At 39.4% G+C, this 12063-nt stretch overlaps 2 protein-coding genes across 2 annotated transcripts in view; both read right to left on the bottom strand.

Annotated features, from left to right (window-relative positions):
• Positions 1-1402: 1402 nt before the first annotated feature.
• On the bottom strand, positions 1403-5917 carry LOC307016044 (uncharacterized protein). Its single transcript, XM_079645085.1, has 6 exons — positions 5750-5917; positions 3572-3835; positions 2628-2951; positions 2440-2541; positions 2321-2355; positions 1403-2191 (listed from the first exon to the last, which is right to left on the bottom strand). The coding sequence occupies exons 1-6, from the start codon at positions 5802-5804 to the stop codon at positions 2123-2125; spliced, it is 849 nt and encodes a 282-aa protein (XP_079501211.1). The 5' UTR covers positions 5805-5917; the 3' UTR covers positions 1403-2122.
• Positions 5918-6357: 440 nt separating this feature from the next.
• Positions 6358-12063, bottom strand: part of flvcr1 (FLVCR choline and heme transporter 1) — a 14014-nt gene continuing 8308 nt past the window's right edge. The window contains exon 6 of the mRNA XM_079647083.1: positions 6358-10911. Coding sequence (XP_079503209.1) covers positions 10813-10911 — 99 coding nt within the window. The 3' untranslated portion in view covers positions 6358-10812. The remainder of the gene's footprint in view (positions 10912-12063) is intronic.

Consider the following 12063-nt stretch of genomic DNA (forward strand, 5'->3'; position numbering starts at 1 on the left):
ATACTAACTATGGATGGCATTAATTTGGCCTCCAGTGAGACTGTAAGGAATCTTGGTGTTATATTTGATCAGGATTTATCCTTTAACGCCCACATAAAATCCATTTCAAGGACCGCCTACTTCCATCTACGTAACATTGCAAAAATCAGGCATATCTTGCCTCAAAACAATGCAGAGAAACTAGTCCATGCATTTGTTACTTCAAGGCTGGATTATTGTAACTCCTTATTATCAGGGTGTACCAAGAAGTCAGTCAAGTCGTTTCAGCTGATTCAAAATGCTGCAGCTCGTGTACTAACCAGAGTTAGGAAAAGGGACCACATTACTCCTGTCCTGGCTGCCTTACACTGGCTCCCGATAGAACACAGGATAGAATTTAAAATTCTTCTTCTCGTCTACAAAGCCCTTAATGGGCAGGCGCCATCTTACCTTAAAGAACTCATTATACCCTCCTGTCCTACTAGGGCATTGTGTTCCAAGAATGCAGGGTTGTTGGTTGTTCCTAGAGTCTCTAAAAGTAAAATGGGAGCCAGAGCCTTTTCTTATCAAGCTCCACTTTTGTGGAATCAGCTTCCAGTTTGTGTTCGGACGGCAGACAGCCTATCCGTTTTTAAGAGTGCGCTTAAGACCTTCCTTTTTGATAAAGCTTATACTTAGGGCTGATTAGATTCAGCCCCTAGTTTTGCTGATATAGGCTTAGTTTGTCGGGGGACATCTTACTTCTTCCTTCTCTCTGTCTATACCTGTGTACTCTCATGTTCCGATTAACCCAGCTTCCCCAAATGTCTTTCTTTTTGGTGTCTATATACGCCGGGATCCGGAGTCATGGATGATCCTGCGGTCCTGTGTCATGGATCGCGAGTCCTGGATCTTGAGTCGTGGCTGTGGTCCTGGATCATAAGTCCTGGATGGATATCCTCGTGGATTCATCTTCCTATTATACACACATGCATTTCCAAACATTTGGACTACCTATGTTGCAAATGTATTGTCTTTTCAATTTACACACGGCATCTATTGCACGTCTGTCCGTCCTGGGAGAGGGATCCCTCCTCTGTTGCTCTCCCTGAGGTTTCTCCCATTTTTCTCTTTAAACTGTGGGTTTTCTCCGGAAGTTTTTCCTTGTACGATGTGAGGGTCTAAGGACAGAGGGTCTAAGGACAGAGGGTGCCGTATTGTCATACTGATATTCTGTACAAACTGTGAAGTCCACTGAGACAAATGTAACATTTGTGATATTGGGCTATATAAATAAACATTGATTGATTGATTGATTGATTGATTGATTGATTGATTGATTGATTGATTGATTGATTGTTTCTCCAAAATTACCGACCCCACCTTTAAGCATGATGTGGAAAACTCGTACTTCTCAATCTTTACTTTGATGAAAGAAGACCAAACTATGAGCCTTAATTGTCCTTTTTGAATAAATGTTTATTAAAACACGAAATCTGACAACAGAGAAGACCTTGGTATATATGGACACTGCCGTCTTTAAACTCACGATGACATTCACCCTTTGACAGTATTTCCCACATATACATAAATGGAAAGCACTGAAGGATCTAAACTAATTATAGCAGTGTACGTTTTTGGACATGGGGTATCAGACTACAGACTACAAATGTATAAGAGAAAAAACAGTACAAGACATTTTTAGCTAAACAAAATTCAGTCATCCAAAATCATTTGAAGCTCAATTAATCAATTCATGTGCCTTCATTACGAAAGAAAACTCCCCAAACAGCGTGAAAACACTTCTGCATATTAAAACCAAAGCATAAAAGACCTTCTTTATTTACACATTCAGCAAAACATCATCCTATAAATTGAGTTAATCTGATGTATGGTACGTTCACTGTCTTTTAGCTCCATTTTTTCCTGAGAAACGTCCTGTCATTTACATGGAGCTGGCTTATGCTGGCATAAAATCAATGCTAATAGCTAATGCCGAAGTTTGTGATATTTCTTTGTTTGTCAGTCAAACTGTCTGTCGTTGTGTAAACAGAAAGCAGTCAGACAGATATTGTAAACTAAGATGTAAAAAGAGTCAATGGTTTGAACTCCAAGTGTGAAATCCCTGATGGTTTTTGAGTTTCTGACGAGCTGAAGATGTTGATCAGGGCCACCTAGCATTAGCAAGACGGACTCCCCCATTCTCATACTCGATGTCTTCATCATTCCTAAACTTTGAAGCACAACACAAGAAAAGGGATCCTTAAAAATAATTTCAAAGGAACGAAACAAAGAGAATAGTAACGACGGACTAAAATAGAAAATAAAATTGCTTAATATTAGTTTTAGTTTCATTACTCACTTTGTTTTTGTCCTTAAGAATGCAGTTTGTGTTACCTAGGGGGGAAAGAAGAAAAAAAATAAGTATTACAATTCTATGATATACCAGTTCAACCGAAATTAAGATCTGAATTTCCTTACATATCCTTTTGATGATTAGGACGGCGCTAACAATAATCACGACCAGTCCTGCAATACGCACAGCCCACATGGCGTAGCTATGAGGTACATCTGTGATATTATCTGAATGAAAGTACAATATTAAAATCAGATATTTGAAAAACCAATATGCAACGCTTTAGTATCTGCCGGGCTGCATTTTCTCTTACCTGGATTGGATATTTCCGTCTGGTTCCCGCCTAGGAAGTCAGGTGTGTAGTCAGACTGTATCTTTGTACCGCTGTGCTGTTCAAACCGACAGGTGTATTTCCTGTTATGGCCGCTCTGCTGCCTCACAGTCAGAGAGGAGACACATTTCTCCTGTCCGTAAAAATGGTACCCGACACCTTCATCCAGCAGCACGGTTCCTGTCTCATCCACCCAGGGGATGGTGCCCTTTTGGCAAAAACCGAGTGTACTGTGACGAAAGAGAGAGCACTTTAACTTGACCTCACCGTCCCTCATTGGATCAGCATCTAGTGGAGATGGAGAGACTGAGAGAAGAAAAGTGAACTCTGTGAACTCAGGATAGAAAATGATTTACATCTTCAAGTTAAAAGAAAACAGTTAAAATAATCAAGTATAGTCGTAGCACATAATGAAGATGTAAAATGGGACACTAAAGATACACATTTACAACGTATAAAACACCTTACGCTAACCAAAGGTCCCCCCCCCTTAAGGCAAGGGACAATAAGTTGGTCTATCTTCCAAAAAGTTACCATTTAATCTATTCCAAGTCAAGTTAAAGACCACATCTAGTCAAGCCCTGGTCAAGACCAATTCAAAAGCAAACCAAATCCAGTCCTGTTCAAAATGGGCATTTCCAATGCTGCTTTCACGCCTAATATGGTCAAAATAGCTTGGATAAAAGGTCCTTCTTGTTAATGCATCCAAACAAATGATAACAGTACATTTAGAAAGAATGTATATGTACGTTAAAAGTAGACATTTATGAGTCTGGGAAGGCATGAGTTCAATACCAGTGCAAGACATCCAGAAAGTGGAACTATAGCCCTGCTACAAGAACCTGACAAGTTAAAATGAATCCACTCACTGAGTCAGAATCAGAATAAGTGAATATGGTGAAAAACGGCCGATAGAAACGACTCACTTGTCAGAAGATTCAGATATACTTCCTCGCTCCCCCCACACTTGTAAAGTCCAACATCCTCAGCAGAGACGTTCTTCACGACCAAAGAGCAGTCAGAGTCCAAACTCCTGCCAATGAAGTCTATCCAAACATCAGGAAGAGTTGAATATCTGTTGAAAACCCAAGCAACGTTTGAGCAAGTTGGGTCAGAAAATGATCGACCAACACAAGGCAGAGAGGCATTTTCTCCAGGTGTTGTGTAGACGATTTCTCCGTGGATGATGGCTGAAAATAAAAATGACACCAGGTTACACATACACTTATCTGAATACAGTAAATATCTGATAATAAAGATTCCAAGAAACACCACAGTGTATTACATTATAAACACATACAATAAACAAGATAATGATCCTGCTTTTTACCTCAGTTTAATCTGCTATGCTTTCTTTTTATGTCAACACATTTTACCTGCAAAGTAGACTTTAATTGCCTATAATTGAAATAATCAGTAATAATCTTCATTGTGCTGATATGATACTTGATGGTATTTATGACAAGTTTTTATATTTCCTTTCTATCTTCTCTTACACAGTTGTCATTGGCATGTTGCATGAAGCAGAACATGTTGTAATTCTCCCTAAAGGCCACTAGATGCCACTGTTTCAATGCCCCAGTGTAACAGTCTGGTACACTGGGGTACAGCATCACAGTGTCGAGGCCCACCAGAAAACATGTGAATTTAAAATGTGGTTTTGCATTATATAGATAGAGATGAATAGTAAATAGAGATAAATAAAAACATAGATTCAGATAAATGTGAGACAAAACCCAGTTTCATACCGAGGCTGGCCTTTCTTAGACGTTTAACCTTGCCTGGTCTTATTCTGTATTCCTCTTACTGTCACTTTAAAGACACAATCAAAAATATGTAGGAGGAAATGTGCATGTTGTCATATTTATTTTCAGCTGCACTGTCAAGTGAAGTGCCATCGTCGAGAGGAAGTAACCCCCCCCCCCCCCCCCCCCTGCTCTAGATTCTTATCTACTAGAAGAAGCACGATACGATAAAGATAGAGATAACCACAACAAATAAAAACATTTCAGTCGTAGTAAAATGTTAAAGGCACTGTTAAAATAACGTAAACATTGGAAACATGTGATTATTTACAGAGCGTCGATACTGGTTTTAATGGAAAATCTAAAAAGAGCATTTTTAAGCCATTCAGAAGTAGGGTTGAAAAGGGTGGAACCTTTCCGGTACATTTCCATGGGAAGTTCAGCTAGGGAATTTTGGAAATATTCCATATTGGAAACTTTCCATGGGATAATGGGAATATATGGGAACTAACTGGAAATTGAGGGTAATGTAATTTAATTGTATCATATCCAAGCATAAATATAAACATTTGGTTTTGTCATAAGAAAACATCCATGCAAAATGATAGAATAAAAAAACATGTCTTCATGGTGCTATGTGCATGTGATGGAGGAATGGCATGGACATTCAAGTGTACTTGAATGGCATCTGTTTGTTTTAGTCAAGATTATGCTAAAAAATATACTTTCCCCATATGTAAGTTCCCTATGAAGAGCCAACCTTCAATTTAGAAAATTCCTAGTTTATTCTCGTTGATTCCCTTAAATTCCCGTTTATTCTCGTGTATTCCCATGGAAAGTTTCCATTTTTGAAAATTCCCGGAATTTTGCAACCCTTTTCAGAAGCACACAGTATCATCCTCCAAGCGTTAACCAATAGCATTTCTTGAATAATCCACACATAGTAATCTTAATGCGTTTATGTGATGTTCATGAATTTGTTCCGCAAATAGAAAAGCTATGTTTCCTTGTGTTGGAAAGACAATTTGAGGACTGAAAACTAAATATATTATCTTGGTAAGCTTACTCTTCATTTTTAAAATGTCCTTTATCCTAAGCGAAGAACACTAATTGGTGAATCCTTGAAATTAAACTTCACTTATCAAATAGAAAGAAATCATGGATATGGATTAAAACGTATATCATTATAAAATAAAATGTTCTTATAATTGTCAGAATCCCCCAATCAAAAGGTTGGACACAAATAATCCAGATGTGTTTTTGCTTCCTGTGCTGGTTTAATGTTCCCCTGCTATAATAATTAGTAACTGTTGCATAAACAGACAAACTTAAATAGCAAAAGACAAACAGAGCACTGACCTTCAAAATGAAGCACCAAAATGAGTATTATTGCCAATCGAGCCATCCTCTGCATCTTCTTCTCTGGAATCAAACGACGATGTTTGAGGGCTTTTAGTGTCCGGTACAGAGCTTTCTGTCGATGGTGAAACTTCCTTTTTTGTGGTTGGGTTTGTAAGTTAATTATAATACTTTTCACTGTTTAACCTTCCACTTGGAAAAAAAGTTTGAATGGGAAACTGAGGTCACAGATTTTCCGACGAAATGCTGGGTGGGATATTGATTAACCTTAGCAACAAAGACAAGAACACATTAACTTTCCGTATCTGATGTGATTCAGTTAGACACTAACTTCAAACTACACTAAATCCACCTTGTTTTTTTTAATAATCGCAAGTACAATCTGGTAAGGAGACAAGGTTTGAAGAACATTTGGTTGAGGTGCACTAAACAGTGTATTAATGAACAATATCAGAAATATTTTCAAGATGATTTTATGTCTCTACTTATGGGGGAGCCGTTCAATTGTCTTCTAAATCGAAGATACAAGGCTTTTCCGTGATATTCAAGTGACTGTAAATAGTGAGCAACCATCAGGTAAATGACAAAACACCATGAAGACATTTAAAGACAGTCAAATGCTTTTATTGTTGTGATCAGACTCAGTGTATTTTGATTTGAAATGTATAGAGTAATGTCCTCTGCATATAACGTGATTCTAGTTCAACATCGTAAAAAAAAATGACTTGAAATCCAACAGCAGCTTCACAGATAACTGAAATGAAACATTTTGAAACATTTTTTTTTCAACAATCTGCACCAATAGAAATGTCTCCAATGCAGTTTAGGGTCAAAAGGATAAGGCTGGCAATATTCTGTATTTGATCATTGTCAATTTATCGAGATGAAGACACTGTATGTACCCATAACTAATCGTGTGTTTCGAAGTCTGATACATCTTCTCTCTTCTGAGCCCCATTGTTGTCCAACAACTATCAATTAAAATCAAATCAAACATGGATCCGCCGCTGAAAATTGTTCTTAAAAAATGTAGTGTCTGTACTGTGACATGTCTCCATGCTTTAATGTTCAAAAAGCTCTTTATTTTTCTCATACTGCCTGTGCTGCAGCACCTCTTTTCACCCTCTGTCTAAAACCAGAGCCCAGTCTGCTCTGATTGGTTAGCTGGCCGGCTCTGTTGTGATTGGTCAACCGCTTAGTAGATGTCCCGCCCCTTAGCCTATCAGTTACAATGTGTTGGAGTGCTAGCCAATACAAGCATGAGTGTTACAATGTGATGTCACTAAGTTATGGAAGTAAACAAAGGACAACACATGACTTTTTTTCCAATTCGACCTTGTGAAATATTTTTTGGTAACAATGGACAAATGTTAAAAAAACATCTTGTAAACAACGTAAAAGTTGGCGGACCAAACATGACTGAAGACGCATTGTAACAAATGACAAAAATATTTTAAAAAACTAAGAGATTTAGAATAGAATAGTTATTAGCCGGACTTGACTAAACAAATAAATGAAATGACCGTATGCAAGACTAAAGTGCTCTAAAACAGTTTGTGTTATAAAAACTAGACAAGGTCATATATTAATACATGTTTACAAAAAATTGACGAAATAAATATTGTAAACCAAAAACAGAACAGATGTAACAGTTGCCATGTTAAAGAGATGTTAGGGAAAGTACAGGGTATGTTCTGAGGGTTGAACGTCTCTCTGCAGATGTTATTCTGGGAGCTGGAAACATGTTGTAACCATTTCCTGAAACAGCATGTCATTGCCCACGAGCCATCGAACAATACAGTTTCTTTCATGAGTCATATTTAAAAAAGAAAGTAGTATTCTTGGACATAATGCTGCAAAACCAGGATGATGGAGAGGGGAACACGTGAAGCAGTTTGATGTTTAAAGAAAGGGTAGTGGATATTCAGCTTGTTGAGTTGAGGTTGTTTCATTTGAAAAGACCATGAACCGCTGCTATTGATTGAAGGATAAAATATAAAAAATAAGCCTAGAAACTGGTTGTTGTGGATGTTTTGATTGTGACCATATGTTGTCTGTTGTTGTTTTTAATTTGACTGTGCTGCTGCCTATCTTGGCCAGGACTCTCTTATAAAAGGGATTTTTAATCTTATGGCGCATTTCCACTACAGCGCGGAGCTCGCTTTAAGCGTGCAGGCCCCGCCCTTTTTTGGTTACGCTTCCACTTAGCGTAGTTCCGGCTAGCGGGTACTATTTGACAGTTTCTCTGGCCCCATAAAATCGATGGTTCTTTCCGGGCCAACAACCAGGCTGAGCCGGGCTGAGTATGGTAAACTAGAGAGGGAGAATGGCTGGCAAAGGGGCTACAACTACAACAAGATGAATATATTTGACCGTGATTTAATTGTAATACACGTTTCTAAATGATGCCGAAGTAACAACATACTGATACCGGTTAGTAAAAACCATGAATTACACTTTGACAAGATGGCAGGCGAAACACCTTTTAAAATGTGTGTTTTCTGAATGGAGCTTGGCTAAGCTAATCAGTATATGCTCCGACCGTCCACACTCACAACAACGGCCTACAGCCATAAATAAACCAGCGACTGTATTCTCCATGACACAGACAGTCTGTGGTTTGGACTTGTTTAACTTGTGTCTAGTTTCTGAACAGATATGATGAGCTGTGAGCTCTGAGGGCTAACAGCTAACGGCTGATGTTGGTTTTCTGTGGTTCTCATTGAAGATGACGTCACGGCTCCGCCTACACTGCGTTACTATAGTTACTGCCCCAGCTACTAAACTGTAATGTAAACGCAGCATAAAGTGAGCCTGGCCTAACGAGGCCTAACGAGGCCTAGCCATACCGAGCGAGCCCTGCGGTGGAAATGCGCCATTAATGAGACCTCCCTGGTTAAATCAAATCAAATGAAACTCCCTCTTAACAGAACATGACTTACTTTTCTTTAAAGTAAAGCTAAGGTTAGTTTTTCGTTTGAAGTTAGAAACAATAACTTGCTTGCTTTATCATTTGCTGTCGGGTCAACAACAACAAAAAGATTTCACAACCTTGCTTTAAGAAAACAAGAAGTGTCTTATCTAGTAATCACATCCAGTGTAAACAGGATGTAAGCTTTTAGAGACTAAAGTTGAAGCAAGGCCAGTAATTACATATTTTCCGTCTATTTAGAAATGTGTTGTACCCATTTACTCAAACAGCATGTCATTGCCACGAGCCATCGGACAATACAGTTTCTTTGATGAGTCATATTTAAAAAAGAAAGTAGTATTTTGGACATAATGCTGCGAATTCAGCATCATTCTCACCAAGTAAAAAAAGGCTCTATTCTTTGTAACAAAAAAACTAACATACATCTAAAAAATAAATTAATATCGTTTTTCGTTTTTCTCCTTCCCCCCTCTGCTTGCTTTGTTAGTGTAACACACCACAAGATGGCGCTGTCCTCTCCTCTGTGAGCTGTCAGTCTGTACAGAGTGAGATAGAGACATTGAAAACACATCTCAATCATAACACTGAGTATAAAACCTAAAGTTGTGCGTGTGTTCCTGACTGTGCACTGAACTCAGAACACTGTTTGGTCTGTTGTGGTTTATGTATGTAACACCGCAGTGACTACGTTTCATCTGCAGACAGTTATTTCTCTGATATCCCCCTCAAAGTGTTTCGCTTCTTGGTGTCGGATGTGTCCGGGATCCTTCATACAACAAAATGGACTCTTATAGGACGCTCTGAGATGCACTCCTGAAATCTAAGAGACAAATTCAATTACGATTAAAATTGTGCTATTTTTTCCGCAGTAATCAACGCGCGCTGAATTCGCCTTCCCCTGCTGTAACGTGCCCAGTTGGTCACAAAGAAAGAATTTAAAGCGGCTATCATAGATTTTCTATTAGATGAATGTATGTTAATTCAATATCTATCGCCATATGAGTGAGGTACCACAACGGTGAAGTATTGCAATATTTATATATTAGCAGTTTTCAAACGGACTGACTGTGGTAATGTTCGTGGAGATAATTCTATTTATGATCATTTCACATTAAAAGCATAATGTGACGAACATACGGTTACTTATTATGTAGTCACAGGAAATGCCTTTGTTTTGTCTCTGACCTTGAAGATTTTTATTCCAAATGTGTTTTCAAATAGTGGACTTTTTAGGCCTTTTTGATCAGCCGAAGAGCTGTTCATATATTTAAGGGAGTAATGGAAGAGTCAGGTGCAGCCCCAGTGACTAGTGCTAGTTATAGTAGCTCCTAATATTCTGGGATGTGCAGTATTTAACCACATTTGTATTTCCTCCCAGTAAATATGGTTTTATCAATCAGGACTGAAAAAAGATTACCGCTTTAACTCGTATAGATCGATGTGCCAACAAGTCAATCTGCAAATAAAGGAGGATTTCGGACCTCCCCTGACTTGAATGTCATACATTTAGCACAAAGTTTGCATATTATTCTGCCGACTAAAAGAAAACGGGCTCAAGCATTCGCAGCTACTTCTTGTCTTGAATATGCAAGCAGCGTCTATCCAAAGCAGCTTGGAACCAAATGTGAGTTGTTCTCCTTCTTCCAAAGCTAACATTACCACGGTCATAATTACGGAAAACGCTCAAATGAAGCCACATGAACAACATTTACAATCAGACGATGATTCAATTCAACTCAGGAGATGTCGGTTCTGTGCAAAAGCAAACCAAGCGACTCTGTAGTTCTTCTTCACTGCCTCCAAACCAAAAAGCTTCACCGGAGTGTTTTCTGTGTACAGCAAACGTGTGACGGCGATCTACGAACTGGAAGTCAGTCCTTGTTTAAAAGGCAGATTCACATACAGTAATCCAACTAGGAGCACCATGCTTCACACAAGAAGAGCAGCAGTAATCCTCTGCAGTCAGTATTCACCCTCAGCGTCTTATTGGTCTCCACATCCAGGGTTTTCTAATCATCAATCAGCGTCAATAAAGTTCACCTTTAGGTCCTTCACATGTGTTTGATGCCCACAGATGTGCCCGAGCAGCAGGGAGACCTTCCTCCTCCTGGCATCCAGTGACTCAGCAGCATCACAGCGAGGTTTCACGGGAAAAGCTGACCGAGGTTTCAAGATTGTCTCCGTTGGTTTTCTCTCCTGGAGAGCAGTCCTCGGGACAATTGGTAGGAAGCTAGGAAAGAGAAAGAGAAAGAGAAAGAAAAGGTTAAATGGGGATCATTTATGTGCTGTTTAAACGGGAACGAAACGGGTCGTATCCGCTACTTGAAATCTTTCGTATAGCCCGTTCGTTCACACGAGGCCGTAACGGAACCGGACCCCTAAAACGATAACGTGTCCCGAGGTGGATAGATCTACGGACAGAACAATCTGGGGGACCAAACTGCTCCGTGTGTACGTCCTCCACGATCATTTTCCTGATAACGATGAAGCCATAGCCCCGCCTCTCCCCACCTCTGCTGCTCACTGCTGTAGCACGGTCAGTAGCTACTGTCTGCTACAGATGTTAGTGCAACATCTACAGCTCCTCTACCACAACCATCAGCAAAGTGGACACGGAGGACTACATGAACTACATGTTGCTAAATCCACCACGGAGAATAAACAGAAGGGCAACCATGGCAACCATCCTCGGGGGTCTTCTTCGCTGCTTTTGGTGTATTTTGTGGCGGAAGTACAGCGCCACCTACAGGCCCGGCATATGTACTACAGCGTCTCCAGCGCTTTTAAGCGGTCTCGTGTGAATGGGCACGTTTATTGAGCCGTATCCGTGTGAACGGAAGACTTTTTTGATATCGAATTTGGTTCGTTTGCGTTGCGTTCCCGTGTAAATGGGGTCTTAAGCTATACCTCAAAGATTTGTTAAGGAGAAAAACATCTAAGTTATTGCTTTAAACTCTCAATAAACCTGACACAAAACAGGCCATGAAGTTGCATGACTCTCATTTTATATATTTATGTGATATTATGATTATATCACCTTTCAAATTGTTCTTAAGAAAAATGAATATCAGTGCATTCAAACACCACCAGGTGGCGCCAAAAGAAAGCTAAGTTAAAATCCTTCACATGCAGGTTTTAGTAGTTGTACATTGAGATAGCAGTAACAGTTTTGAGGAAGGACACTTGAGTGATGACTCAGTAGGATGATGGGAAAATGACTCAGATGTTATGGTTCAAAATTGTATAAACGTTCTCGTCTGAAGGGTGCAGGGAACCTGGGGGGGGTTCTGCTGTTGGGTAAGGGGTGTTCAAGGGGAGGAGGATTGTATAGCTTTGTTTGTGAAGAGGACAGATACACAAAGGAGACTTTATATCAGAGTGA

The sequence above is a fragment of the Notothenia rossii genome (genome assembly GCF_949606895.1).
Source record: "Notothenia rossii genome assembly, chromosome: 8".
In the NCBI taxonomy this organism is placed as follows: domain Eukaryota; kingdom Metazoa; phylum Chordata; class Actinopteri; order Perciformes; family Nototheniidae; genus Notothenia; species Notothenia rossii.